This window comes from Protopterus annectens, chromosome 4.part0 (assembly GCF_019279795.1).
Source record: "Protopterus annectens isolate FY-2018-M chromosome 4.part0, PAN1.0, whole genome shotgun sequence".
NCBI classification, from domain to species: domain Eukaryota; kingdom Metazoa; phylum Chordata; order Ceratodontiformes; family Protopteridae; genus Protopterus; species Protopterus annectens.
The window spans coordinates 342,108,121-342,135,550 of record NC_056733.1 but is presented as its reverse complement, the minus strand read 5'-3'; the positions used below and the strand labels follow the sequence as shown (position 1 = coordinate 342,135,550).

At 36.0% G+C, this 27,430-nt stretch overlaps 1 protein-coding gene across 3 annotated transcripts in view; it reads right to left on the bottom strand.

Annotated features, from left to right (window-relative positions):
- The window catches only part of AIFM3 (apoptosis inducing factor mitochondria associated 3), a 667,943-nt gene that overhangs the window by 446,026 nt on the left and 194,487 nt on the right, over positions 1-27,430 (bottom strand). For all 3 annotated transcript variants that reach the window (XM_044068314.1, XM_044068316.1, XM_044068315.1), the window contains 3 exons: positions 20,748-20,857; positions 9,506-9,615; positions 4,191-4,235 (listed from right to left, as the gene is read on the bottom strand). In XM_044068314.1, the coding sequence (XP_043924249.1) occupies positions 4,191-4,235; positions 9,506-9,615; positions 20,748-20,857 (265 nt within the window). The remainder of the gene's footprint in view (positions 1-4,190; positions 4,236-9,505; positions 9,616-20,747; positions 20,858-27,430) is intronic.

Sequence of the window (27,430 nt, the reverse complement as noted above, 5' to 3'; positions counted from 1 at the left end):
GAATTAAGACAAATAATTACATTTAAAACAACCTCAAAATAAACTTATTTGCAATCTATGGAAGTACTTTCCAGTCTGTTCACGAGATGCAATATAGCAAACAAAAATGTAAACAAATCAGTAAACACAAAGACATATGATTTAATACCTTTTACTGGATCGACATAGGTTTTGTATCCACTAAAGCTTTTGGGCTAGCATAAATCCTTGATCAGGAGTTATTGAATCACATGTCTTTGTGTTTTTTATCATGGACAACACTGCATTTGTTGTTTTTTTTTCTCATACAAACTTTCTGATAAAGGGTAAATGAATAAGCCTTCAACATTAGAACTTGGGCCATAGCTATTTCTTCCCTGAAAGAAAAATAAGACTGAATTCCTTTCCTTACTGATGTTTTCTGCTCAGGCCAATCCTTCATTGTAATATTTTTAGTAACTGCATTTCTATGTCAATCTTAGTGCATCTCTTTTTTTCTCTGAGAGTGGCAATTTCAAAATCACCCAACATTCCTCTAGTTCTTTTTCATATCTTTCCTGCTTCTATAGTAAATATGATCTATTCAAAATATATTCTATGTCTAGTACTTTACTTCATCTGTATTTCACTTTCAAACCTTGTGTCGGTAGACATACCTCTCAACCTCTTACTGTCCAGATTTTCATTGAATGTCCAGGCTTTTGCCTCATATTTTTGGTATGCTCCTAGTAAAAATTGTGTTTTTTTCTGGCAAATCAATGAGGATTTAATTCATTAAATAATGACAGAAGTTTGAGTTTCAGACTTCATATCCTTCACAAAATGCATGGTAACACAAAACCTGTCATTCTAGCACCTTTCTAAGTTTATAAGAGCAATATTTAAATCTGTCCCTATTTTGGGGCATTTGTCTTCCCATTTTTTAGGCTTTGCCCAGATTTCTTGTACTAAGAGGTTAAGAGGTATGACTCTATGGAGTGATATGTAATGGATAATGTCTTTTTTAATCACATTATTCAAATATTGCTGATCAATATAAAAGCAAATTTTGACTTTCTTCATAAAAGTAATCAAACTATTTATCCATTTTGTTCACTCTTACTAGTTCTTAATAATACCAAAGCGTTACTTTTTCTTCAGCTCTTGTTCACATTTATCCCTGAGAATTGTTGGAACTTTTCTTAGAGGATATATCCTTAGCACAACATCAACATTTTACTTTTTTGTATTTGATGTTCTCCTGGTAAACTTCCAAAGCTTGTAAATAAAGAAGCACAGTCATGATGCATTGCTACCTGCAATATTAGCTATGTGTCTGTAACTGTTTGACTGTGCCTCTGCATGTTATTCCTTGGCTTTTACTGCATGGATTTGATTCACTGCTTCAAGCATGTTGCGCTAGATGTCAAAAATATTACAAGAATTTGTTTTTAAAGGCTCGGAATTAAACATAGGACCTTAGACTTCCCAATATGTTCACATAAGAAGCTTTTGTACCAAAGGCTTTATTTTGATATTTTAACAATGTGCTCACAGCTTACTTTTCAGTCCCTTTCATAGCCAATGCATCAGCAGTAACTTTTAGGCAAAATATCACACTCTTACCTATGACCAATTAAAAATTTTCGAGCTTCCTATTAATTTGCACCATTTGTTGCCAACAATCTGACTTGAAGTCCTGTATCAGTGCCTAGGATGCTCTGTCAGAAATCACGTATTAACTCTTTTCACAGTAATAATGTCCTGTACAGCTACTTGTTGGCACAACAATGGACCCACTCATTGGGGCTCACCTATGTACTCTCTTACTTAGTATAGCATTTTCTTATGTCTCACAGTCTTTTGGGAAGTTATATACATTTGAAGAATTGATTATCTCTAAAGTGAGAGTCTACAAAGCATACATTTACATTCATGTTTCTGTTCAACCACAGGCATATTCTTTTGAACAAATGTGGTTTTTATTTCACACATCTTTGTAAAATGGTTCTTTCCACATCAGATGCTACAAAATTTATTAAAACAAGGCAATGTTTGCTCTCATACTTAAACCCACACTTAGTACACAAGGCTTGAATTTCAACTTCATCATTTTTCTGTGTACTTCATTGCTTTTTTTTTGTATATCCATTACTTTTACAACACATTCTCATTTTGTATCTTATGTTTACCTATTATTGACTGACATTAAGTCATACATGTATCAGTTTCTGTAGAACATATGAGTAAATTATGAAATAATGACAAGTTCTTTGTAAGCTCACAGTAACTCCTAAACATCTAACTGCAGATATTTTGTCTTTTTCCTCTTCAAGAGAATGAAAAGTATTAAATGCCTTCAAAGCTTTTTAACTATGAACATGGCAAGACATAGGACACAAAACCTCTTCAAGTGTATTGGCTGTTTCCAGTTGCAATAAACAATATACCAAATTTCTGAATCCAATGTTTTCACTTTTTGCTAAGTTGCTTTGCATTAACAGAATTGCTTGTGCTTCTGTTTGGAGATTTATTTCAGCTATAAATTATACTTCTGCACTTTCAAACATATCAGTTCTTAAAACAAATAAATGTATTCACTTGTGGAACTGTTTCCTCATTTTTTAAAATATGCTTCTCTACTATGACAGCAAGTGACATATGTTCATCTGAATATTTGGTATACACTAGAAACACTAAGGATGGCATGTTTTTTCACTGTTCCTAAGTCTGGCTACAATTAGAGTTCATGAAATAAGCATTGCCTCAGTCTTTGATGTTTGCCAAGAGTGCTCTTCTCCTCACCCACAGCGTACACAGAACTGTCTCCCTCTATGGTTTACATGGGGTCACATGAACTGGAAGCATATTTTACTATGAAAATAAATCATTTTTATTATTCCTGCTGCTCCAACTACCACTGTCTTTGGTCTCTTTGTTCCACATTCCTCTAGTATCTGCTTGGAAATCATGGTATTTTATGACTTTGTCTCTCTCAGTAAGTAAGGCACTATAACTGGGTATAACAATTACAATTATTAACTCTACTTTTATGTTTTATTCTTGGACTAATATATCTTGTTTACTTGAATCTATTTTCTTAACTGTTGGTATTGAGTGACCCCAAGTGATCCGAAGTTCATTACTGTCAATAATTCTTTGTGATTTATGCAAGGTATTGGGTGATCCCATGTGATCCAAACTTCATCACTGCTGATAATGCTTTGCAGTTTATGTAATTCTGTATTGTATGGGGATCCTGATGATGAGGCACTTAAAAGCAGACTAGAAAGATTTACTGCCACCTTCTGCTATCAATATAATGTTGGGAGACAAACATAGTTTAGAGTCTAATGTGGGATCCCATTTACAGGCTGGAAATCAGGGCAAATGATTCTCCTGTTGTAAGGACTAAAAGTTAAAATATCTTATACAGAGAATTTAAGATGAATTACAGCTTTGTTTTAATGAGAAGTCTTTAAAACAAAGCTGTAATTCATCTTAAATTCTCTCTTTAGGAAAACAGATCTTTCTCTTATACAATGATTTGTGCAGACACCAAAATCTGTACCAAATGTAAGGAAGAGCTGCAAGTCAATGCCTTTTTCTTTATGTGCACATTGTAGACAGAGGCTGAACTCACAGCGCTAACTGCAATCAGGAATACCATGCAGTTTGTACTTATCAGTGAGACTATGTTTTTCATAATAACTACTATAGAAATGCAACTTAATTAAAATGCAAATTTATGTGGTACGAAAACTAAAGTGAAAATGAAAGTGAAAGTTAATTAAAATGCAAATCTATGTGGTGAAAAAATAAAGTGAAAATGGTCGATGTCTTCTTAAGAGTGAAGAACTATTGGATCATTTTCTTGTGGAGATGACAGCATTGATTAATGTCAGAAAAAGAGAACCATTCTCATTAACTTAATGGACTAGCAATCAGCACATTGGTAAGGCACATGAGACACTGTGTACTCAACACAACTCTAGGGAATACAGGCCAGCAAAGTACCAACAGGTGCATGCTGATCTATAAGTAGCCTCATGCCAGGACAATTGTTTTATCTGGAATCATGCCCCTAATGAACTGTACATCAAGTATTTTAGAAATCTTAGCACATAAAAAGAAGTATAGGAAAGCTGTTTTCTACTAGAAAGTACACCGTTTCTTACTTTGCTAACCTTTGGATTGTACTACATACCTGTTTAACTGAGACAGGTACTCACCTGCTTACTTGCTCGGATGATCACCTTGTCTTTCTCCACTCTTGTCTGAAATAAGAAAAAACATAGAACATATAAGTATCTTGGGGCAAAATATACACTAGGATGTCATCTTTACTAGTTTTGCAGAAATATTCCTATGTTTGATAAATTTCTTAGCTTTTTCCTGAGCCTTTTTTATAAAATAAAAGTGACCTGATTGACAGTCTAAACTCATTGTAAGACTCCAACCTGAGCAGTGCTTGGGATATCGCAGTACATCTGCAGCATCAAACAGTGGGCATGATTTGTTGAAGTGATGGGGCACAGCTGTGAACACTAACCTTGGGGTTCTTTAAAAGTTTCCTGTCAAAAGGAAACTCTTATTTATAGTTCTGCATGTGCATGGCGATTATGTCTGCGATTTGCACAAAAGCACAAGCAAGATCAGTTCGGAGATAAATGCTAAGCATATGTGCTACACTTGAAAAGGGGCAAAGAATATCATATGCAAATGACTGAATAGTGAGGTTTAAATAGGAAATTGTCTGCAAACACTGTGCCTATGTGCCCATGATACTATAACATATTTTTCCCACCCTTTGCAGCTGAGTTGCACATTGCTACACAAATGCAAATTGTACAGCTCCATTATAAAAAAGCACACATTTTCTAGTCACTTTGTAACTGGTGAAGATGTTTGGCTTTGCTACTGGTGTTACTGTATCCCACTCTGAGCTGCTTGCTTCCATTGTACCACAGCCTGGTATGTACAGTGATGCTTCACAGCTTCAGGGAAGGAGATGCAGGTGCCGGGTGACTCACTGTAGCTTTGAGGAGCAGACGCTGCTTGACAAGTATAAACATAGATCTAGTTCAAGACAGCAGAAAGCACCCCTACACTACCAGGCCATAACTCATTCCACACCTTTTGGCCCCAGAACTTGGACTGAAGCTCCAAAGGTGGTGGTGTTTCCATATTCTTAAAGGATGCGCACACGTCCAAACTGGTAGCCCAACATAATGCATCAGAGATGCTTCAGGTGCAGCTAACATTGGGTAAGACGGTGATTCAGGTTGTACCCTGCTATAGGTCCCCAACCATGTCCCAAGACTCACACTCCACATTACTAAGCACCCTGGAGAATATTAGAGTCCAACCTAACACTCTCATACTGGGCAACTTCAACTACCCCTCCATTAACTGGGAAAACTACTCATGTACCAATACACTTGCCCAATGTTTCCTGGAATTCATTAACTCCAATACCTTGGACCAGCTCATTTTTACCCCACTAGAGGTAGCAACATTCTTGACCTGGTCATTACTAACATGGGTGACCATTGTTCTACACCAACAGTCAACTCCTCCCTGATTAGATCCGACCACAAACTAATCACCTTAGAAATCCATATCCCTCCCTCCCCCGCAAAGGTAACTACCATGAAAAACTTCTCCAAAGCTAAGTTTGGCCTCCCAAAAACAGAGGTGGCTAACTTCACGGCACTCATGCAAATGGAGACTAGTTGCATGACCGTCAAATCATACATCAATGCACTGTACGAACATGTACACAAATGCATGGAACTCACCATACCCAATAGAACCAAGACACTCTCCTCCAAAAAAAGAAAGCCAATCTGGTGGTCCCCTGCCATAAACAAACTCTACAACAAAAGGAGGAAACTAATGCGGAATAAGGTGAAGTCCCAAGACTAGAAAAACTCCCTTATCAGCCTCAACAAAAAGTTGAGATCTCTCATCAAATCGTCTAAAGCTAGCTATGAAAACAGAATTGCAGCAGATAGTAACGACAACCACAAGGCCTTCTATAGTTATGTGAAGAATCTCCACGGCAATACCCAGATTCGCTCTGAGATACTACACAATGGTACCTCCTATACCAAGCCAACAGATATTGCCAATATACTGGCCGACAGATTCAGTGGCAACTTTACCTCCCCCCCCCCCCCAAAAGACCAATCACAATACCAGTAGATTGCCAGGCACCCAGCATTACTGCTGCACAGGTTAAAACAGCACCGTCCAAGGCCAAGAATACAGCTTCTGTGGGACCTGACAATATCTCTTGCTATGTTCTACATGAACTACAGAGTGAACTGGCATCTCATCTGTGTGCCCTTTTCAATCACAGCCTCACCTCAGACTTTGTCCCTACTGAATGGCGGACTGCTACAGTCATCCCTCTCCACAAAGGAGGAGTGGCTACAGACCCTGGGAACTATTGCCCCATTAGCCTGTTGAGTCTGATATGTAAAGCTATGGAATGCATCCTCATGGACCTAATAAACAAGGCTATAGGGAATCACCAAACTCTGGATCCCACACAGTTTGGTTTTGTGAAGGATAGATCATGCCTGCTCAACTTGGTCGACTTCTTTGAGTCAGCCACCAGAGCTGTGGATGAAGGCAAGGTGGTTCATACAGCCTACCTTGATCTGGCCAAGGTCTTTGATACCATTCCCCACTTAGGGGTCATAGAAAAGCTCACTAATCTAGGCATCAACCCCGATATCACTAGGTGGGTTGCAAACTGGCTCACAGATAGAACCCACAGTGTGAAAGTAGCTGACTCCAAGTCAGACTGCTGATCAGTCACAAGTGGAGTCCCACAGGGTTCAGTCCTGGGTCTTCTCCTGTTTGGTATCTACTTCTCTGAAGTCCAGGCCAACACGAAGGGACTCTGTCTGACAAAGTTCGCAGAGAAGTGCAAGTTGGGAGCTATTATTAACTCCCCAAGTGATGTTGACACTCACTGAGACCAATGACTGGCGTCAGAACCATGGCCTTAATCTCAATGCCAAAAAATGTGTCATCATCCCCTTTGGGAAAAACCCAGTTCCCATAAATTAACACATCGATGGTAGTCCACTGAACACAGAAGGTGTTATAAGAGATCTAGGAAGACAGGTTGACAGCAACCTCTTTTTTGACCACCACATTGCCACTGTGGTCAGAAAGTCCTTCTGTGTGGCATATCTCATTACTAAGGGTTTTGCATACAGGAAGAAAGAGGTCACTGTCTCCCTCTACTCTTCTCTCATTAAGCCAGTCATCGAGTATAATACCCCATTTGTCATGTACCTCACTAGACACCTGCAACAACTGAAGAGGCTGCAAAAGTACCTCGCAAAGAGGATCCTAGGCCTTAAACACTTGTCCTATATGGACAGACTCAAAAAACTCCAACTATTCTGTTTCATATTGCCTTCTTAGTGGCAATCTCTGCTTGACTTACAAAGCCATGTCTGACCCAGCTCTGTTAGAAATGCTACATCTAAAGAAATCTTAATCCCTCCACACCATACACTCCAGAGACCTCAACCTCATGACCACAATCAACAGAACGTGCTGGAGGGACAGGTTCATAACCCAGAGACTGCCCATGCTATGGAATAGACTTCCTATACATGTCAAACAGAGCACCTCACTGGCCCTCTTCAAGAGAATTCTTGACGAGTGGATGGGAAATAGAAAATTCACCACACGGATCACTCCAGTGGCTCTACTCAACAGAGGCACTGGGAACTAAGGTCGGGTGGCATGATGCCAGGGTAATCCTATGGGCTAGGCTTGTAAAGGCTCCAGGGTCATTAGCCTAGTACACACCTATGAACCTATGGAGAGGAAATTATTAGGGAGCTGGTGAACTTGTATGGCCCACAAACTGGAACTGGAAGTGTGTGGCCTTCTTATTCTTATTGAGAGCAGAGTGGTGCTGAGGTAGCATTGTCTCCTTACAACAAGAGGTCCTCTGGTTCAATTCTTGGCTGGAGTGCCTTCTGTGCAGAGTTTGCATGTCCTCCTTGCATTTGTGTGGGTTTCCTCCGGGTGCTCAGGTTTCCTCCCTCATTTCAAAGATATGCATCTGGAACATTTCTTTCTGGGCCTTCGCTAAAATTGGCTTTGTTCGAAGTCAGACTTTCCTGGTAAACAAATGTTAAATAAATAAATAAATTCCCATGAATACCAAGGTACGTATAGTCCTCACTCTATTTGCCATGGAGACTTTTCAGAGACAGACCAGGGACTTTGGTTATCTCACAAGCTTCTGCCTCAAGGATACTGCAGCAGTTCCTTGATACACTCTTACCCCATGCGGATGAGTATATCTATTTCCCAGTGTTACCACAAGACATAGCCACTGTCATATGTGCTTTCTAGTGAGAGGCATACTTCCTTGAGCTGCTTGTTGTGCTATAGTATATCCATGTGGTTATCAGGATTCGATCTGGAACAGGCGGTGGGGGTTACTATAATAGGAAGGCTACCTCTCAACTGTCCAGATTTTTGTCTTATATTTTTGGTCTGTTCCCCATAACATTTGTGGTTTTCTGGAAATTTATTGAGGATTGAAGTCACTAAATAATGGCAAACAGACTTCATATCCTTCAGAAAATGTATGCAAATGCAAAACAAAACCTATATTATTCTAACACATTTATTAAGTGTATATACGAGCAATAGTTAAAATACTGAGTGTCTATGTTTCGTTGTATTCATACTCCAGTCACTCAACTCACCAGATACACATATGTAGCGACTACAACGGCACACATGAATATGTACATGCATACTCTGAGTGCCTGCAGCCATACAGAGATGCACACCAAAAATCCTGTTATAAATGCAAATAAATCTGTACATTTTCCAGTTAGCCATCATATCTACAAACTCTCTAACTTTTTTTGTCTGTTTCATGATGTGTTAACTGTCAGAATTTTTGTCTGAGGAGGGCCTAACAATGCTGGTTATTGACTAATCACCCATTATCGTAAAAAATATACAGTTTAGATTTAGTACCTTAGTATTCAGTGGAGTACTTATCCAGCGTGAAGTGTCATAAGAAATTTGTGCATGGGTTTATGACCGACATATTTATAAGAAGAAAAGACTTATACATTTACAAGTTGAAGGGACTTACCACCTTCAGATGATTAGCCTGTGAATAATGCTTTTCTTTTTTAAACTGAAAATAGATTACTGAAATCATAAGCAGCAAAAAAAAAAAAAAAAAAAGAAATCACATTGCACACTCAAATTACTTTTGTAGATGTTTATCCTAGAAAATTCAGTTCCGAGTATAAAATATTCCTTTAGAAAACAATTGTAATTTACTTACACCATGTACAAGTCCTTTCTGCATCCCACATGGAACCTGTTATCCAATACCCAACAACTTCTTCTACGTGAACATATTTTGCATATATGATTCTGTTTCACATTTAGTGAGTATAAACTCTACAAATGTCAAGTACTAGATAAAGACTACATTGTGGCTAATCATATTTTACAAGACACCAAAGTTTTTCAATACCTGGAATTTGGGAAGACTGTCTAATCCAGGGAAATCTTCAATGTCACCAGTGGTAATATTGAAGCAGGCACCATGCCATGGACATCTTATTCGGCCACCTGACAAAACCCCTGCAAATACACAAAAAGAATAACAAACATTATAATATATCCTATATTAACCTTTCATTCATTCATTCATATATATGCTTTAAAGGAAGTAACATGGTTCAAGTTAAGCAGATCTGCATTTAGAAGCACAGGGACTTGCAACATGGGGAAATGCCATGCAGTTTCATATGTAAATATATATGGGTTGGGAGGTTGGTTCAATGGGCAAGGTGTTTAACTTACAGATACAAGGTGCAGGGTTTGATTCTTACGTGGGGTAATTGGTTAGGCTTAAAATGGCTCAAAAGGGCAGTTAGCCGAGCACAAATCTATGAACCTATGAACCTAAATGAAGAAAGTGCTGTTCTGCATTTCATACAGAGATTCTGGAAAGAAAATGAAACTTAATTGATGTGTTCCTGATGGATTACATTGTGCTGCTGCTGTATGTAAAAGAGCAGTACTCATGTCAGCCAGCAGGAAAGAAGAAGAAGAATGCTAGGATTTCTATTCAAGTATTTTAAGTTTGTTAATGGATAAATCTGCACAAACCATTTAGTATTTCTTAACATTTCTTCATTCTGCCATACATAATCATACTTTCAATACCATACATAAACATCTGGGGTTTGTTTTGTTACTTTACATCTTTATTTTTCTCTTTATACATCTAAGTTATGTGCACCAAAAAATATCCCATGAAATTTCATAATCTGCTTTTAAGTTTTAAAATGATGCTTGTAATAGAAATAAAAACATAAAAAAGAACACTATTTTCCACCTATATTATCCCATTATACACAAAACTGTGCATTTATTTTTTTCTTTTATTGGATTTAGTTAGTAGAGTAAGATAAAACATCAAAGGGTTTAAATTTTAAGGTCCATGTCTGACTATGAGCTCCTTTGCTTTTTTTTTTTATCCAAGTCTTCTAATATTCTGAATGGTCTTTGCATTTCAATACACTTGTTATTTTACAATCACTTATCAATTGTTAGTTAATACAAATTCATGGCAGAAACGTTGATATCCAACTCAAAATTTTATTTGAGAATTAAATGTTGTAGTTTCTTTGTCTTTCTTATCAGCATAATATGCTATTGTATAAATTAAAACTTGACTTACATTGTAATGATTATGCACAAACTTGTTTCCACATGAATGCTATGGATATGAGTGCATATGAAAGCGATATTTTAATAAAATCCACAGAATAGACTATAGCATTTGATTTGCCCCCTGAGGTAAACTTGAATGACAAGTGAAAAAAGGCAGTCATACTCACATCCATAGCAATTAATGTAGTTAAACATGTATAAACTTTCCTACTAGCAGCTTCTGTCTGTAATTAAGTAAAAAACATACTTTGTAACAATTTCAATAAAAAGGTTAAAATTCTCAAAAGGAAACATTTTATCCATATTACTTTGTCCTAATATGCTTAATAAACAGATTACTTTTCTTCTACTTTCACATGATATACTATACAGTATGTTTTACTCTCACCAAATAAGCACATACAATAGTGGCACAGATTTTTTAGGGAAGATGTAAAGTAGTAGATGGTGTCTCCACCATTAAACATGGGTACATGAGTACACACGTAGACATACACACACACACACACACACACACACACACGTGTAATTACTCATATTATTTAGGGGAAGAAAATAAAACACTGACATAAATTTAATTTACTCTTAAATGTACATTACATGATTTCCAGGATTTTAAGTCCCTAAAAATCTTTAAATATTCTGCCATTATGCTGTCATATATGCCTGTTTACTCATGTTTTCATCCAACAGTACTTTTAGCAAATTAGCTGTACTGACAGTCGTTATCCACCGTGACAAACCACTTATCTTGTTATTTGTTAAGATGCTCCCTAACCCAACATGATATTTTACACCTCTTAAATCCAAACTATTGCAATCATACAAAAAATAGTATCAGCTATTTTAAAACTCCCTCTCACGTTCCTCCAGTTTCCCTACACTCCAAGGAGTACATACCAAGGTCTCCAGTACTACTCAGTTTCTTTTAAGATTTCAGCTTATATTCTTGTTATTTAGGTACTAAGCCCTGTTTCAAAATTGTAATATTGGTATCATAAGCCTAAAATAATACAAACCATCGTATAAGGACTTTGATTTATTATAAACATAATAAATCTTTCAGTTCCTACTAGCCTTTTTGCAGATTATTTCAATATGATATTCAAGTGCAAGTCTGTTATTTATCAGAATGCCTAATCTTCATACAGATATCCCATCCATTTTTCTGTTTTCTTCTCCATCTATATATTGTTTACCTTTATCATTTAATATCACAAACTTGCACTTCCCAAAGTTAGTTAGATCATTCATAGTTGCCTATTTCTCAATTGTATCTAAACCTGCTTGCACATTTGTGTAAACCTGTTTCAGTGTTATTCATGCTGCTATTTTTACATCACCTGTAAGTTTAACAAATCAGTTACCCTTTACCTCTGACATGTCACAAATACATATAAGAAAAAAAAGTAATGGCTTGAGGGTAGAACCCCAGACAAAATGTATTTACTGATAGTCAATTCTTTCATCCATATGGATATTACACATTACTCTGGATTGTCTGCCCTCCGACCAAGTTGTCCTTCATTTAATAATACTCTAAACGTTAGTGTAGCAAAGGCCTGACTACAACCCATGAATAGAATATCCATTTGAAAGCTACAATCCATTACATTTCAATGTTCCACAATACAGAGTTACCATAAATTGACATGCCATCATTATAGGAATGTTGTTTTTCATTCTTCCACTAGGTTCTTTCCAGGTAACAGTTTAAGGATTGTCATGCTTAACATGGTAACTAGACTGTAATTCACATGGCTGCTTTTGTTGTCTTTAGCTTTCCAGATTGGAATAATATTGGCCTTTTTTTCCAAATTGTTGGCACTTATCCCTTTCCATGCTTCTCTTTAGAAGATGGTATAAAACAGAAGTAAATTGTTACTGTACTTCTTTAAATATTTTTTATATTAACCCCACAAAAACCCAAACCTTGTAAAGTTAGATGTTTTAGGTTTTCTTCTTCATCCTCCAAGTCTTGCACTGAATCATTCAATTTACCTCCCTCTTTTTTCACAGAAGATTATCCTCAAAATCTGATATCCATTAGCAAACAATATTCAGATCATCTGTAAAGTTTTTTTTTTCTTTTCTATGTCATTAGATTTATTTTACTTCCCTTTACCTACCACCTTACTTGTTTGACCATCATTTGTGCTTTCATTATTAATAACCCTTCCTGTGTTCTACGTATTTTTATTCTTTTTCTTACATTGTCCTGTTTTCATCTACATTACTTTTTCTGGATTTGTTTTATTTCCTGTGTTTCTCTTGTCAGACATTTTTCACATAATTCTATCATCTCTCCCCTATGACCTACTTACTTTAGGTTATCATCCCTCTTTTCTATTGCACTTTTTATGACAGCAGTACCTTTATACAAAGCCTCATATCAGTTTTTCATGGCAACCAGTGGCAATTTTGAGACTCATTAATGTGTGATCAAGAATAGTGACACTTAAAGACTGAAAATTAAAAAAGCAGACTTACATATGTTAAGTCTGAGATTGTTTTTCCTTTAAGTATTCCTTTTTCTCCTGAAGTGTGGTAATCTTAGAGCTGATCAAGTTCAGGGAGTATGGAGTGCTTCCAGCTATGTAAAATATAACTTTAAAGGATAAAAGAGATGTTTGACATTCACTGTTCTCTTGTATTTTTGGTCTTTTTGTCTTTTTTTTTTTGTTGTTGTTATTTTGGGATAATGCTTACAAACCTCAGCACTTCAACAGGGAGCTATTTTTCACACTAATCTGCTTTCTATCACTACTGTTTGTTAAAGAGAAAGAATATTCTAGGGCTTATGTACACATGCATTTTCACATGTGCGTTTTTTAGTATACACTAAATTCTCATTCAAGAGCCATATGCTCTACATATTGACATCTGTACAGTATATTCATATAAATGAAAACTATCCAGATCCCTACCTAATGGATCGATTTCTCATTGTTCCAAATATTTTATGATAACACAAGACTAGAAAGTAGAAGAATGCGGTAATAGTTATTTTTGAACTTCTTTTATAGCACGTTTTAAAATTATATTATGAACTCAATCCCCTGTACTTTATCACCTCATATACTTCCTGCTGTATTATTATAAACCCATTGTGAGAAATCCTTTCTGCCCTTCTTCCTTGTTATCCATTTAATGAGGTGCTACCAATCATTCTATAATGCTGTTATAAAGTTTTTATTACTATATGGAGAATATTATCTTCATCGGCAGTTTTCTGTAATGACTTCTGTGTGCTCACACAACTTTCTACTTTAACGTAATATTTCACATATGTACTTCTGATACATGTTCAGCTCCTTCAACAAAATACACCGCCAGACCCTATGGCAGCTGTCAAAAAGACTAGAGGAAGTTCCCCAATGCCCTAGCCAAATTTGCCCTAGTAATATAAATACCACCTCAGGTCTCCCCTGAAAAGGGTTGACAAAAGATAAAAATAAATAAATAAATATATATATATATATATATATATATATATATATATATATATATATTTAATTAATAGCAGTTGTGAAAGTTACAAAATATTAATCTTACCAGCAGATAAGTAATAAAAAAGAGAGAAAGAGAAGAAAAACCGAAAATCATCATGACCTACTAGAGTTCTAATTCATTTCAGCCCATGGCTGCTGTCTTGTACACTAAAGCTCCTTTCAGGAATAGTATATGTAGTGTATATACATGAGATTTTCAGGGTGTGGCAAATGAGTTAAATAGGAAAAGTTCAAAAGTTACTGACTTATTCTAAAGGTATAAAACTATAGAAGTGAAAGTCACATAGGCTAAAAGGTAGAATCTTATCTAATATTTATATTTTACAGAACAAAAGTAACCAAATGAATAGCTAACTGAAAATAATTACCTAAATACTGTTTTTTAAGGTAGTCCCACTATACATGTTGACTACATAGGTGCCAATATAATCCATGAGATGTGGAAAATGGTGTCATGAGCCTTCAAGTGCAGTATGCCCTATGAAAAACGTTCTGCTAAATGGTAAGTTTTATAAGGGATTTCAGTAGGTAGCAGTAACAGATCCAGATTCAGACTGTATATTTTATATTGAGGAGAAGTGTTAGGAACCATACTTCTATTTTTTATTTTATTTATTTATTTCCGCACTGAGGCAACAATTTAATTTTTGCATATTATGGTTAGACTTTGAAAGGAATAACTCAGTGTCTGTAAAGGCCATCTTATTAGAAGGAGGACCAATTTCTGAATGTGAAAAACAAATAGCAACAAGTAAAGAAGATCATTTTGTATACCGGCAATAATTAAATAATTATTTGACTGATACAAGTGTCAATTTAAGAAAGTAACAAAAACTGAAGAAAACATACACAATCTAGCATCAGGTATCCAGAATTGTTATTGAGGCATACCTGCCAATGGTTTCTTGCAGGGGGCCCTAACAGAGCCCCCTCCTCTCAAAAAAATTAGGTAATAAAACCATAGCTAGTAGTAGGATTTTGATTCATAAAAGAATAATATGATGAACAATGAAATATTTAAATAAGCTTAATTACTAACAACTTTATTTTTCAGCAATATGCATTCAAGACATTTAAGTGAATCAAGTACTGTTGCCAAGGCCTACAAATCTAAATTTACTTAAGAATTAATGCTCAACTCTTGTTATTGTTAATTCTTTAACATGAGATTCTGCCCAAATGCACAACTGATATAAAAAAGTTTTGCATTATTTTTTGTTATCAGCTATTGTTATAAGCAAGCTAGTATAAATAAAGCATTCTGCATTGTAACCTGGAAAATGTATGGGTTATATGTGAGGGTGGTAATTTATTGCCACCAGGAGGAGTTTCTGAGATAAAATAAATCATAAGAGAAAACAATGGACCTCTTGTTTACTCTAGAAGAATGATAACTGATTTTGATGTTCTTGTCATTAATAGAGGTGAAAGAGAAAACAGACCAGAACAACTTAATAATATAAGGGAAATCAAATCTATTAAATATAGTGAAAATGTGGTTGTGATTCATTTTGCTGCATGCACCATTGTCATGTGTTGAGACAAAAAACACATATGCAGACATTTTGTGGGAGTTTAACTGAGTATAAATTATTATGTGAAGTAACAGATTGCATGGAGTTCTCAAATTTAGTAAAATTAGAATGTATGCCTTCATTGGGCGGCCACGGTGGTGCAGCGATTAGCGTTGCCGCCTCACAGCAAGAGGTTCTCTGGTTCAATCCTCGGCTGGGGTGCCTTCTGTGCGGAGTCTGCATGTCCTCTCTGTGGTTGCATGGGTTTCCTCTGAGTGCTCCAGTTTCCTCCCACATCCCAAAGACATGCTGTAGGTGGATTGTATACTTTAAATTGGCCCTAGGTGTGAGTGTGTGCATGTGTGTGCCTTCTGTGGAAGGTTGGGCTCTGGGCTGGCAACTTGACACTGTAAAATCATGAGCAGACAGGTGATCCGCTGTGGCAACCCCTAACTGGGAAAAATTGGCCCTAGGTGTGAGTGTGTGCATGTGTGTGCCTTCTGTGGAAGGTTGGGCTCTGGGCTGGCAACTTGACACTGTAAAATCATGAGCAGACAGGTGATCCGCTGTGGCAACCCCTAACTGGGAAAAGGAGGAGGAAGAAGAAGAAGAAGAAGAAGAAGAAGAAGAAGAAGAAGAAGAAGAAGAAGAAGAAGAATGTATGCCTTCAATGAAGGTTGGGTGTCGGGCTGGCACCTCGGCACTATAAAAATCTACTGCCAATCATTAGCAGACCGGAGTTCCGCTGATAACAGGAATTTAACAATGATAGTGGATTATAGTCTTCAGTGGTGATCAGTTCTCTGAAAAGTTTAGGAACAAATAAAACTTGAGACAAAGTAAAATTTTATCAGGTATACAGATGAAAAAATGTGATCATGAAACAATTTTAGTAAGTAAGAAGCAGGTAATTAAAAAAAATGATGCATTTACTTAGGTAATGAAATTGATTCAGCTACTTCATATCTTGACAACTTTTAACTTTCCCTGGGATTGGTAAAGGTTGCTACTAATACCCTTACTACAATGCTTGTGCTGTCTATTCACCCATGAAGGCTACAATACATATAGAATTAATGCAGACTTAGTGGTAACCTTTATGAATCCCAGTCATCTTTAAATGGATCATTATTGAAAGAAAATTATGGAAAATCCAAAAGTAGGTTATAACTACTATTTAACAGTAAGGTATGGTTACATTTAGGAATTAACTTTGCTTCTAAAATTTCCTAGACTGCAGCTTCTTTGTTATACATCATTATCTCAACTTCTACACCTTTTTTAGTGAAACACTCATCATGAACCTTTTCTCAGTGACAATCTGGAGATGTGTGTGTGTGTGTGTGTGTGTGTGTGTGTGTGTGTGTGTGTGTGTGTGCACCTATATTATTCATATATATATCATACATTTATTTACCTTTTGTTCACACAAATATACTTTCCAGTCTCCAATATCAGACATTCCTTTAGTACCACACAAAAAAGTATAAATTATCATCATATTAAAAAGATAACTAATACAAAAAATAACAATAGCTATTTACCCCATATCTCATGATGTGTTTTCTCACCATTCCTCACCTTTTCCATTTCTGTGAATATTGTTTCCTGAATAATATTCTATGGCACATAAATCTTCCTTAGTAGCCCACCAATAGAAATTATCTTTTCCTATGACTTAGAAATGCATGTCTATTATTCCTGATAATTTATGTGGTCATGTCCAATAACAACATTTTTCATAAACAGGTGACATCGGCCAGGTCAGAACAACAATTTATTGAAGTAACATGAATCTCTTACTTAGCAAATTTGTTACTTACTGATTAACTGATTGAGTGACTTGATAAAATCCTCCATCCCAGGAAATACTACCAACCCTGAGGTGCTACAATCTCAGAGCTAACTAAATTTATTTATGAGTGATCAGATAAGTTCTCTGCTCTCATTCTGGCAGCTTCTCATAACCAAAATATTCAGTGAGGACTAAATAATTTCACTTTTGAGGACTGAAATGGAGTCATACCTGTTCTCTCCCACTGCATGAGTCATCAATGGCAAAATGGCAAAAGAAAAAAAAAATCAAGAAAATGCTTTATTAAAAGTGGGTTTTAGCATCCTAAGATACTTGTGCACTATCATACTTAAAAACTAATACTGGAGAAAAACAATAATGTGTATGCTAATTTGCCAGAATAAAAGCTAAGAAATAACTAATTAAAAAAACTTTCATTTCCATTTGTAATCAGACTGCATACTTTTATAATAGAAAGCTAACCTGGTAAAATACACCTTAACATGACTCATAAAATAGCATCAATTTATGCTCCAACAGAGAGAAAAACAAGATCTTATGTTTTAGTTGTATGACACATTGTGGAATTATGCGCAATATTTACTATTAAAGCTCAAGAACTATAGCTAAGTAAGGGTATAATGAAAATGCAGAAGATCTTTTAAGCAATAGAGAAGGACAGGAAACTACTGTGTTATGTTTCACCTTTGAGAATTTTACAGCTGCAATACATTGCAGAATGACTTTAAATTCACCAAAACAGGGTGATATTATAGCAATAACCCACCTTGGGTGTGGGTAATGCTGGATTTAAAACAAAGACAACCGTGGGTAAATACAGCATTACCCACACCCAGAAGTGGGTTATTGCTATTATACAATGACATTATTTAAGAAAAGAAATAATTGCTTTTCTTAAATAATGGCATTGTATAATGCCTCTTTGCTCCCCTTCCGCAGCTGTCTGGTGTTCTGCGGCAGTTCTGATGTACTGCGCATGCCTACGTAGTACATCAGAGCTGTGGGCAAAAGCAACGGAGAACGCAAGATCTCCGTTGCTTTTTACTGTCTCGCTATGTTAAATGGGTTTAACATAGCGAGACAGCTTTAAAATAAGCAACGGAGATCTCCGTGCTTATTTTAAAGCTGTCTCGCCATGTTAAACTCATTTAACATAGCGAGACAGGTTTTCAAAAAGCAACGGAGATCGCAAGATCTCCGTTTTATTGTGTCGCTATGTTAAAGGAGTTTAACATAGCGAGACAGCTTTAAAAAAAGCAACGGAGATCTCCGTTGATTTTTTTAAATCTGTGTCGCTATGTTAAACACTTTTAACATAGCGAGACAGTGTTTTATACTAACGGAAAAAGTCCGGGCGACCGGACCTTTTTCTGTTAGTATATTGAGGGATTTACAACGGGCACGCTGGTTGGGCTGGCCAATCAGCGTGCACGTTTTAGAGTAGGCATTGTATAATAGTTATGTTCTACATCCAATTTGTTGGCTTTCTTGTGTGGAATCTGCACTTATTGAAACTTCAGGTTGAAATCTACAAATTGAATAAAGGTAAATGTGTCACCCAGATCCTATCGTACCAGAGAAACAGGGATATTCTGCTTATTTGCCAACATGACTATACCTGCATTCTCCAAAGCCATGCAATTTTTATGGAAAAAGTTTAAAAGTCTGCATAGTATGAGGGTACAAAGTTGCTTCATCCTATAGAAATACAATGGAAATTCCTGGAATTGTATTGTTTTGAAAATTCTGAAATGAAATAGTTTTCCTTTTGATATTTTCACAATTTTGTGGTAAGCAAAAATGATTTAAGAACTTGTAAAAATCCTTTCAGTCATGTTGACCATTAATTAAATACCATTATGTAAAATTTAAAGAATTAATATGAATCATTCTGCTGCCCTTTCAGAAACAGCAATGGAAACCAGCTGAACATTCCCTCACAGAAAACTAAGCAAAGAAATCAGTGTGTTAGTAGGTGGAATTTTCTTTTCACATAAAGAAATCATTTGAACCACTTTACATCTTGGCATGCACAGTTAATTTTATTTCTCTGATATGCAGTAGCCTTGAAGTGAGAATAAATAAATTGCAAAGATGTTGGGGGCACATCCAACCCCACTGATGCTTAGGGCATTTTTCTCTCTGCAACACAGTGAGGACACAATAAAATGCAATTTATATCTTTTGTACAAACTATAGTTAGATACTGTGTTGCTCTTCTAATACCCATATTTTCAGAGCCAGTGAATTTAACTACAACTCATTCAATGTGTATGAATTCACTCGGCCAGATTGTATCTCAGTTGATTTCACATTAGTCTGTTTAGTAATTAGTAGGGTGCCTAAAGCATTAAGAAAGCAATATTAAAATGTTCGAACTGATATTTACAAGAACTAAAGAATATCACAGTCTTTGATTAAGCTACCAGAAATTTAGACTAGGCTGCTATATAATGTCTGGTAACAGCCACATAAGGAGTTTAGTACTTGAAAAAGACCATGGCAATATGCAAATGAAGTGCAAATACACCACATTGTGTCACTTTTTTATAATATAGCCATTAAAAGTTCTCTAAAACAATACTTCAACGTTCTACTGTGTCACAAGTGCTAAGCATTTCTAACTCATTAAGAAACGGAAGCTTAGTTTTATACTATACAGTTGAAAATATTACCCTATGCTATTCTTAACATACTGTACATTATCTGGCCATGATAATATGAGGATTTTTATTGCTTGAAATGAAATTAATGTAGTTTTGTAGCTAGGTACCCGTCAATAAGAAGTATAACTTTATAAGTGAATTTATAAATTTACATTGTAAATTTTGTTTTAAACTTTAGAGAATCCTGTCTATAAACTAGGTTGATTTTATCCATTGTTAATCATCAGACAGCCTGCTCCTGACCCAGTTTGTAGTCCAGAAGTATCACAAGCAGTCAAACTTAGTTTGTCACCTATAATACTCAGAATTCTCAACCACTAAAATAAAATGTTCTTTGGTGCTACAAAAATGATGCAGAATAATACATTTTACCCAGAGATTCATATTTTTGAATAATACTACACCAGTGATAAAACACGTTTTATTTTTAAGATGATGATAGAAAAACTTATTTTCAGCATTTGAAACAAAAGTAATAATGTTTAACCAACCATCACTACTATTTGAAAATGTATTTGAAACTGACCTTTGACAAGTGGGGCTCCATAATGAGGACATTTGTGTCCAACAGCAAAATATCCACCATTTTCTTTGATTACGAGAGCTTTCCCACCATCCAGTTCCACTTCTCGCATCCTTGGATTTAGGAAAAAGAGAACATAATATTACATAATGATTCACAAGAGAAACAATCTGACTTAATTTTCTACAGGCTTATTATGCTGTTACTTAAGTGGTAGGCTGGGAGGATTATTTTTAAAAGCTTGATAATCGACCTTCCAGCATTTATTGCAATCTGCTATGAATAAAAAGATAATATTTTCACAGTTATGAGACAGGACATCCTCTCACAATTACTTTTAATGTATGATCTGCTATGACAGAAAGTTAAAAGAATGATGAAAACCTGATGTCTGTGAAGGTAGAAATGAATGGTAAATAAAGCCATGAAATGCTGAAATGTATTAAAACACTGCTACTAGGAAAATAAATTATTTTTCCTTCATGTATCATATGGTACAGATGTGGTGTTCTTATTACATCATTAATTTAATGATGATGTTAATAACTAAAAGTCATACTTTGTTATTAAATACACGTATGAAGTGCTGCAAGCGATAGGTGCACAAGTGATAGGTGCACAAGTGACAGGTGCTGGACTGTTAAGTGATCTAATAGAAGCTTACATCTCTGTATAAAAGACTGGCAAAAATAATTTAATACTCAATACTTTTCACACTCAGTCAAAATACTTAAAGTGAAATAATATAGTTGGAAGTAATGTAGTTTGTTTTGCAAATTCTTGCAAAACAAAGGAACAAGTCATATTAGTAAAATATTTGCAATACTTCATTTTACAATTTTTTATAAGTGTCTATATCAGGATAAGTATTCCTGTATAGATATTGTGTCTCTTGCAAACAGTGCTAAAAGTAAAAGCGCTACTTCTTCCTGCACAGGTAAAATCAAAATTAAATATTCAACAAGTTACAGCATACAACGTGATTGTACTATATTCATGCTATAATCTGATATAGGTAACTGAAAATAAGGAACATGTTTCTATGTGCTGAATCAGACCAAAATAGGTAGTTAAAATCAAACATTCATGTAAAGCACAGGCTTAAAAGGATGACTTGTTCTCCAAGTATACCCAGCTATTCTATTCAATACATTCAGCTATTGTACCTCAGCCCAAAATCTGTTTTTGCAGTTTCGGTTCAAAATTGATCCCATGAGTATTGGCCTTGACTTTTCATGTAACTACTGAGCCAACTACACTTTCTGCCAAACCATATTCACCTTGCTAGTACAAAATCAGACTTCTATAAATGATGTTGTACATCTGGTCTTCAAACTTAGGAGAACAAACAAGCAACTGTCTAAAACACTGATTCATAAGTGAACACTAGGCTACCTGCCCTGAAGGATCACTTGAAGCATAGCCAATAACCTGCAGTCTGAATCAAACTCTGTACCTCCTGTCTATAAGGTGAAGACCTTAACCATTAAAAAAACTGGTACTCTTACTCACTATAGTTATTAACAACAAAATACGCTAAGTGCTAAAGAAATGTCCATTTATTTTTAATTCCTTCTGCAGATGTATAGTACTGTTTAACAGATTTTTATAAAAACACAGTACAAATATATTATTTTACTCATTAAAACATGACTGTAAGTTTTATACCTCATGATGCTAACCATACTGGTGCACCCATAATTCAGACCAAACAATGCTACTTGAAGAGCTATTTATTTTATTTTATTTTATTTTACATTTGTTAACCGGGCTAGTCTGGCTGGATACATGTCCATTTTCAGCAGAGGCCCGAGGAGAAAAGCTCCACTAATAGACTACGACAATACATGAAGACTACTTACTAAGTAGATCAAACTTTTTAACAGAGAACAAAACAGAAAACAAATCACAAATCACAAGTTTAAAATGTATTTGCACATAAAGCTCTTTACCATAATAAATCATATCTGCCCTCATCAGCAATTAATTCCATCAGCTTTTGAATTTTATTCTGAAATGCCATCTATAAAATGAAGGTAGTTCCAAAAATAAAGTATATAAAAGGACCAGCTAAATGAACCAACAGTATTAACATCACTGTTCTATGTATTTATATTAGATGAATAACACCCCTCAATCATTAACATCTGTGCATGTTCTCATGATATATGTACATCCTATAAAATATATTGGATGTGCTCAAATGTCTGAAAAAAAATCAATTATAAACTTCATGTAAGTTTTCAAACAAATAGTCCAAACAGGAAACATACCATTTCTGAATAACTAAACCGGCTAATAGGCAAGCATTTCAGTGGGATAAAAATCTTTCCTTCATTGTCCATAGACCCCAAGCACAACACATTTTAATAATAAATTACCAGACTAATGTTGTTGTGTCTTTCGGCTTTTCCCGGTTAGGGATCGCCACAACGGAACTCCGGTCCACTAATGATTGGCAGTAGATTTTTACATGCCGAGTTGCCAGCCCTGACGCACAACCTTCAACGAAGGTACGCCCATTCACGCATGTCTCCACACAGAAGATGCTTTAGCTGCGAATCAAACAGGACAGCGTCTTACTGTGAGGCGACAATGCTACCGCAGCACCACCACCGCAGTAATAAATTACCAGACTAATACAACTTATAAAATGAGAAATACAGATTTCTGTTCTTTGACTTAGTATTTTACTAAAACATATGTTACCACCTCCCATCGCTTTTGTGGTCCCTTAAGACTTGACCAATAATGTTATCAGTTCTTTTCCTTTTCATTTAATGTCAAAGTCATCACAGATGCAAGGAACTAATTATACTAAATTATATATGAAAAAAATACTGTAATTCATATTTTAATCGTGTACCTATATTTTCAATGGCTAATAGTTTTTAAAACCATAATAATTTCTAGTTCTCATCAGTAAAGTTTGATTCCAGACTGCTGTTGAAAAGTTAAGTAATATCATGAAAATGCTTTCCACAGAGAAAAATAAATTAGTCTGTCTTCTCTCTTTAATCTGCATATGTATCTTTGAAATACAGATAAAATCTATTTATCTTATTTCTAATATAAAAAATATTTACTTTGCGCAAACAATTTAAGACAAAGGGTCACTTTTCACAATCTATTTTGTACTTGTTTTATTATTTTGATTTTCATTTAAGACATCGGCTATCATTCATTGTCAATTTGTACTTGCATGCAGTGAGCATTTGTGTGGTTAACAGCCATGCTCTGGCTGATGGCAATTCACTGGAACAGGTGCAGTCGTGCAGAGAGCCATGAAGCACATCATACTAATTATGCAAATGACAGCAGAGCAGCATGCAAATGAAGGTACATACTCAAATGAGACATTAATGATATACAAATGTATTCAATCAAATCACTGGGTTGAGATCAGTAGTTATAAATGAAGGATCTTATTCACCAATCTGTGTGGCTGTAAAAAAGTCTAGAGCATGTGGAAAATATCTGCACTGCAGACAACACTGATGCTTGTTGTCATGGTAGGATCCCACAGTATTTTTTTTTTTGGGGGGGGGTCCAAAAGATTTGCTAAATAGCTCAATCTTCCTACACCCAAATGACCCATTTATTCCTCCATTAGAGTGAAAGCCCTCCAGCCTATTCATTCTCTGGTGCAGAAGGTAGAAAGTAAGAAGAATCTTAAAGTATCATCAGAAGAGGGAAATGTGCAAAAGTCAGTTGTCAGAACTAAAAATATTGTCTGCAAACATTCTTAGCCAAAAGAGAAGACAGCAGAATGGAAGCAGAGACAAAATGTATCATAAGCTTTTACTCCTTAAACCATGTGTAGCATTTGTTTAGCTGTCTTTTTTCACTGGCTGCTGCCATCTAAGGAAAATGCATATCTTGTATATTGGGGTAATAAACAACTGAAACAACTCTGAAAACAGATGAAAATGTATTTTATGTCATGGCACTGAGGCTGTTATTTCCAGAATGTTTTACCTAGCATGTATTTTACTTCATTATGAAGTGAAATCAGGAAAACAGAATTTGCTGTTTTAATGTAAGGTATTTAATGAAAACTGCTTCTTCTTTTGGCTTTTCCCGGTTAGCGGTCGCCACAGCAGATCACCTGTCCGCTCATGATCGGCAGTAGAGTTTTACAGTGTCAAGTTGCCAGCCCAGCGCCCAACCTTCCATGGAAGCCACACACACACACACACACACACACACACACACACACACACACACACACCCACACCCACACACACTCACACCTAGGGACAATTTGGAGTGTCCAATCCACCTGCAGCATGTCTTTGGGATGTGGGGGGAAACCGGAGCACCAGGAGGAAACCCATGCGACCACAGGGAGGACATGCAGACTCTGCACAGAAGGCACCCCAGCCGAGAATCGAACCGGCGAACCTCTTGCTGTGAGGCGACCATGCTAACCACTGCACCACCATGGCCGCCTCTATAAAGACTCAAATCACAATGTTTAATTCAATTTCCATCACATATAGGTTCATACAGAGTAATACAAAAAAAAAAAAACTAAAACAAGTAAGTTGAAAATAAAGTAACATGAACTCTGCATATATTTTTTCTGTAAGCATTTTAGTGTAGAATGTGGTGTAGAGAACACTTCTTACTTTAAACTGCAGAATTAAGATTTACTCCGGTAACAAAACATCTGCTTCACACTGCAATAAATGCAAGCACATTAGTGTTGCACTCCCTGTTTAATGCCATCTCACAAGAAGAGTGATACCTCAAAAGCTTCATGCTCTCACATTGTTTACTGCATATTGAAGAGGTTTGCAATCATTGCACAGTATCTGGGCTTAGCTGCTTTCCACTAGTCTTACACTTGTGATATAGTCTAGTGTAAATGCCATAATGATTGCTCTAAGCTTTGATTCAAAAAGTAACACACTTCTACAAAGTTCACTTTTTATGCTCTTTTAAATCTATGCTTCACTTTACTTGTCCTTTTCCTTCAAAATATTCATTTGCTTAAAATGAAAGCTTTAGATAATGACTGATAAAACACCGTTTATAGATACAGCATATATTAACTTTAGATGTGTGGCTAATTGTTTTTATCAGCAATAAAGAAGACTCCACAGCTTCAGAAGCTGAATGTTTATTGTACTGGGCCGTCAGTTCAACTCAGCACAGCTCACAACCACAGTAAACAGCTAAAACAGCCAGAACATACACTCAAAACACAGTTGCAATAAAATGTTTCCACAATACACAAATTACTCCAAGGTTAAGCATTTTCACCCAACAAACTGTCAGGCTTCTTCAGAACAAAAGGGTTTTTTTTTGTTCTGAAGAAGCCTGACAGTTTGTTGGGTGAAAGCACTTAATCTTGGAGTAATTTGTGTATTGTGCAGACATTTATTGCAATTCTGAGTTTTGAGTGTATGTTCTGGCTGTTTTAGCCATTTACTGTGGTCGTGGGCTGTGACAAGTCGAACAGACGGCACAGTACAATAAACATTCGGCTTCTGAAGGGGTCTATATTAAAAGAATGAATGTTTACTTACCCGAATATCTAAACGCCGACATGTCTTCATCAAACTGTGAAAACATCGATTGTCCTGAAGTGTGAAATCCAAAATGTCAAATCGTCATGGTTGGCCCTTCTGCGGTATAGATCCGTAAGGTAAGTGTGCGATTGTTACAGACCTTAGTAGGGTTAGGGTGCGGGTTAAGGTAAATGCATAGATTGTAATGCGTGTTAGATTTAGTGCAGGGTTAGAAGTAGGGTTTTATTAAGTGTATGTGTGTGGATTATTTAGTTTGTTTGGGTATAGCTTTTTAAGGTAAGTGTGCGATAGTTACGGACCTTAGGGTTAGGGTGCAGGTTAAGTTAAGTGCATACATGGTGGTATATGCAAGATTTAGCGTAGGGTTAGAAGTACGGTTTAGTTTAGGGTTAGAAGTAGGGTTTTGGTTAGTGTATGTATGTGGTTTATTTAGTTTGTTTGTGTAGGTAGTATGTAGCGGGCAGTGGGATGGGACAACTATGACATTTCGAGTTTTTGAATTTCGCGGTTTAGGGTGTTCGGTGTATTTGCGATTCGCAGAATATGTGTCGGCGTTTAGGTATTCGGGTAAGTAAACATTCATGTTTTTAATATAGACCCCTTCTGAAGCCATGGAGTCTTCTTTTTTACTGGTTGTTTGGTTGGTGAATTTTTCTTATCAGCAATAGTCAACCTACAAAATAATTGTGAGCCTAATGTAATAAGATGGAAAGCACCGACTTTGTAAAGGTCAAACTCCAAAATAGCAGAATGCTTAACAGCCTTATATATGCAATTACAAACTCCCTGGTCACGCAACTGTCACAAAAGGGCAAGCACCTACCAAAAAGTGTTGTTCCCACATGCAAATTAGTAAAGGAAGTAGTTAAACAAAAGTGAACTTGCACTTCCAAGGCACCAAAATGCCTTGCCGACATTATCAGTGGCAACCAGCTAATTACAGAATAATCATTCCACAAAACTAATTCCATCAAAAATGCATAGGTGATATCATATGTTCACAACTATAACAGAATTTGCAAAAAAAAAATGTTTCTGTGGGAATGTAAGCTCCATTGCACCCCCACACACACACTTTCATAACTCTAAGCATAAATGCTAAAGGGTAAAGCTTGACAGCAGGGTGCAGTTCATGAAGTAGAGTAAACC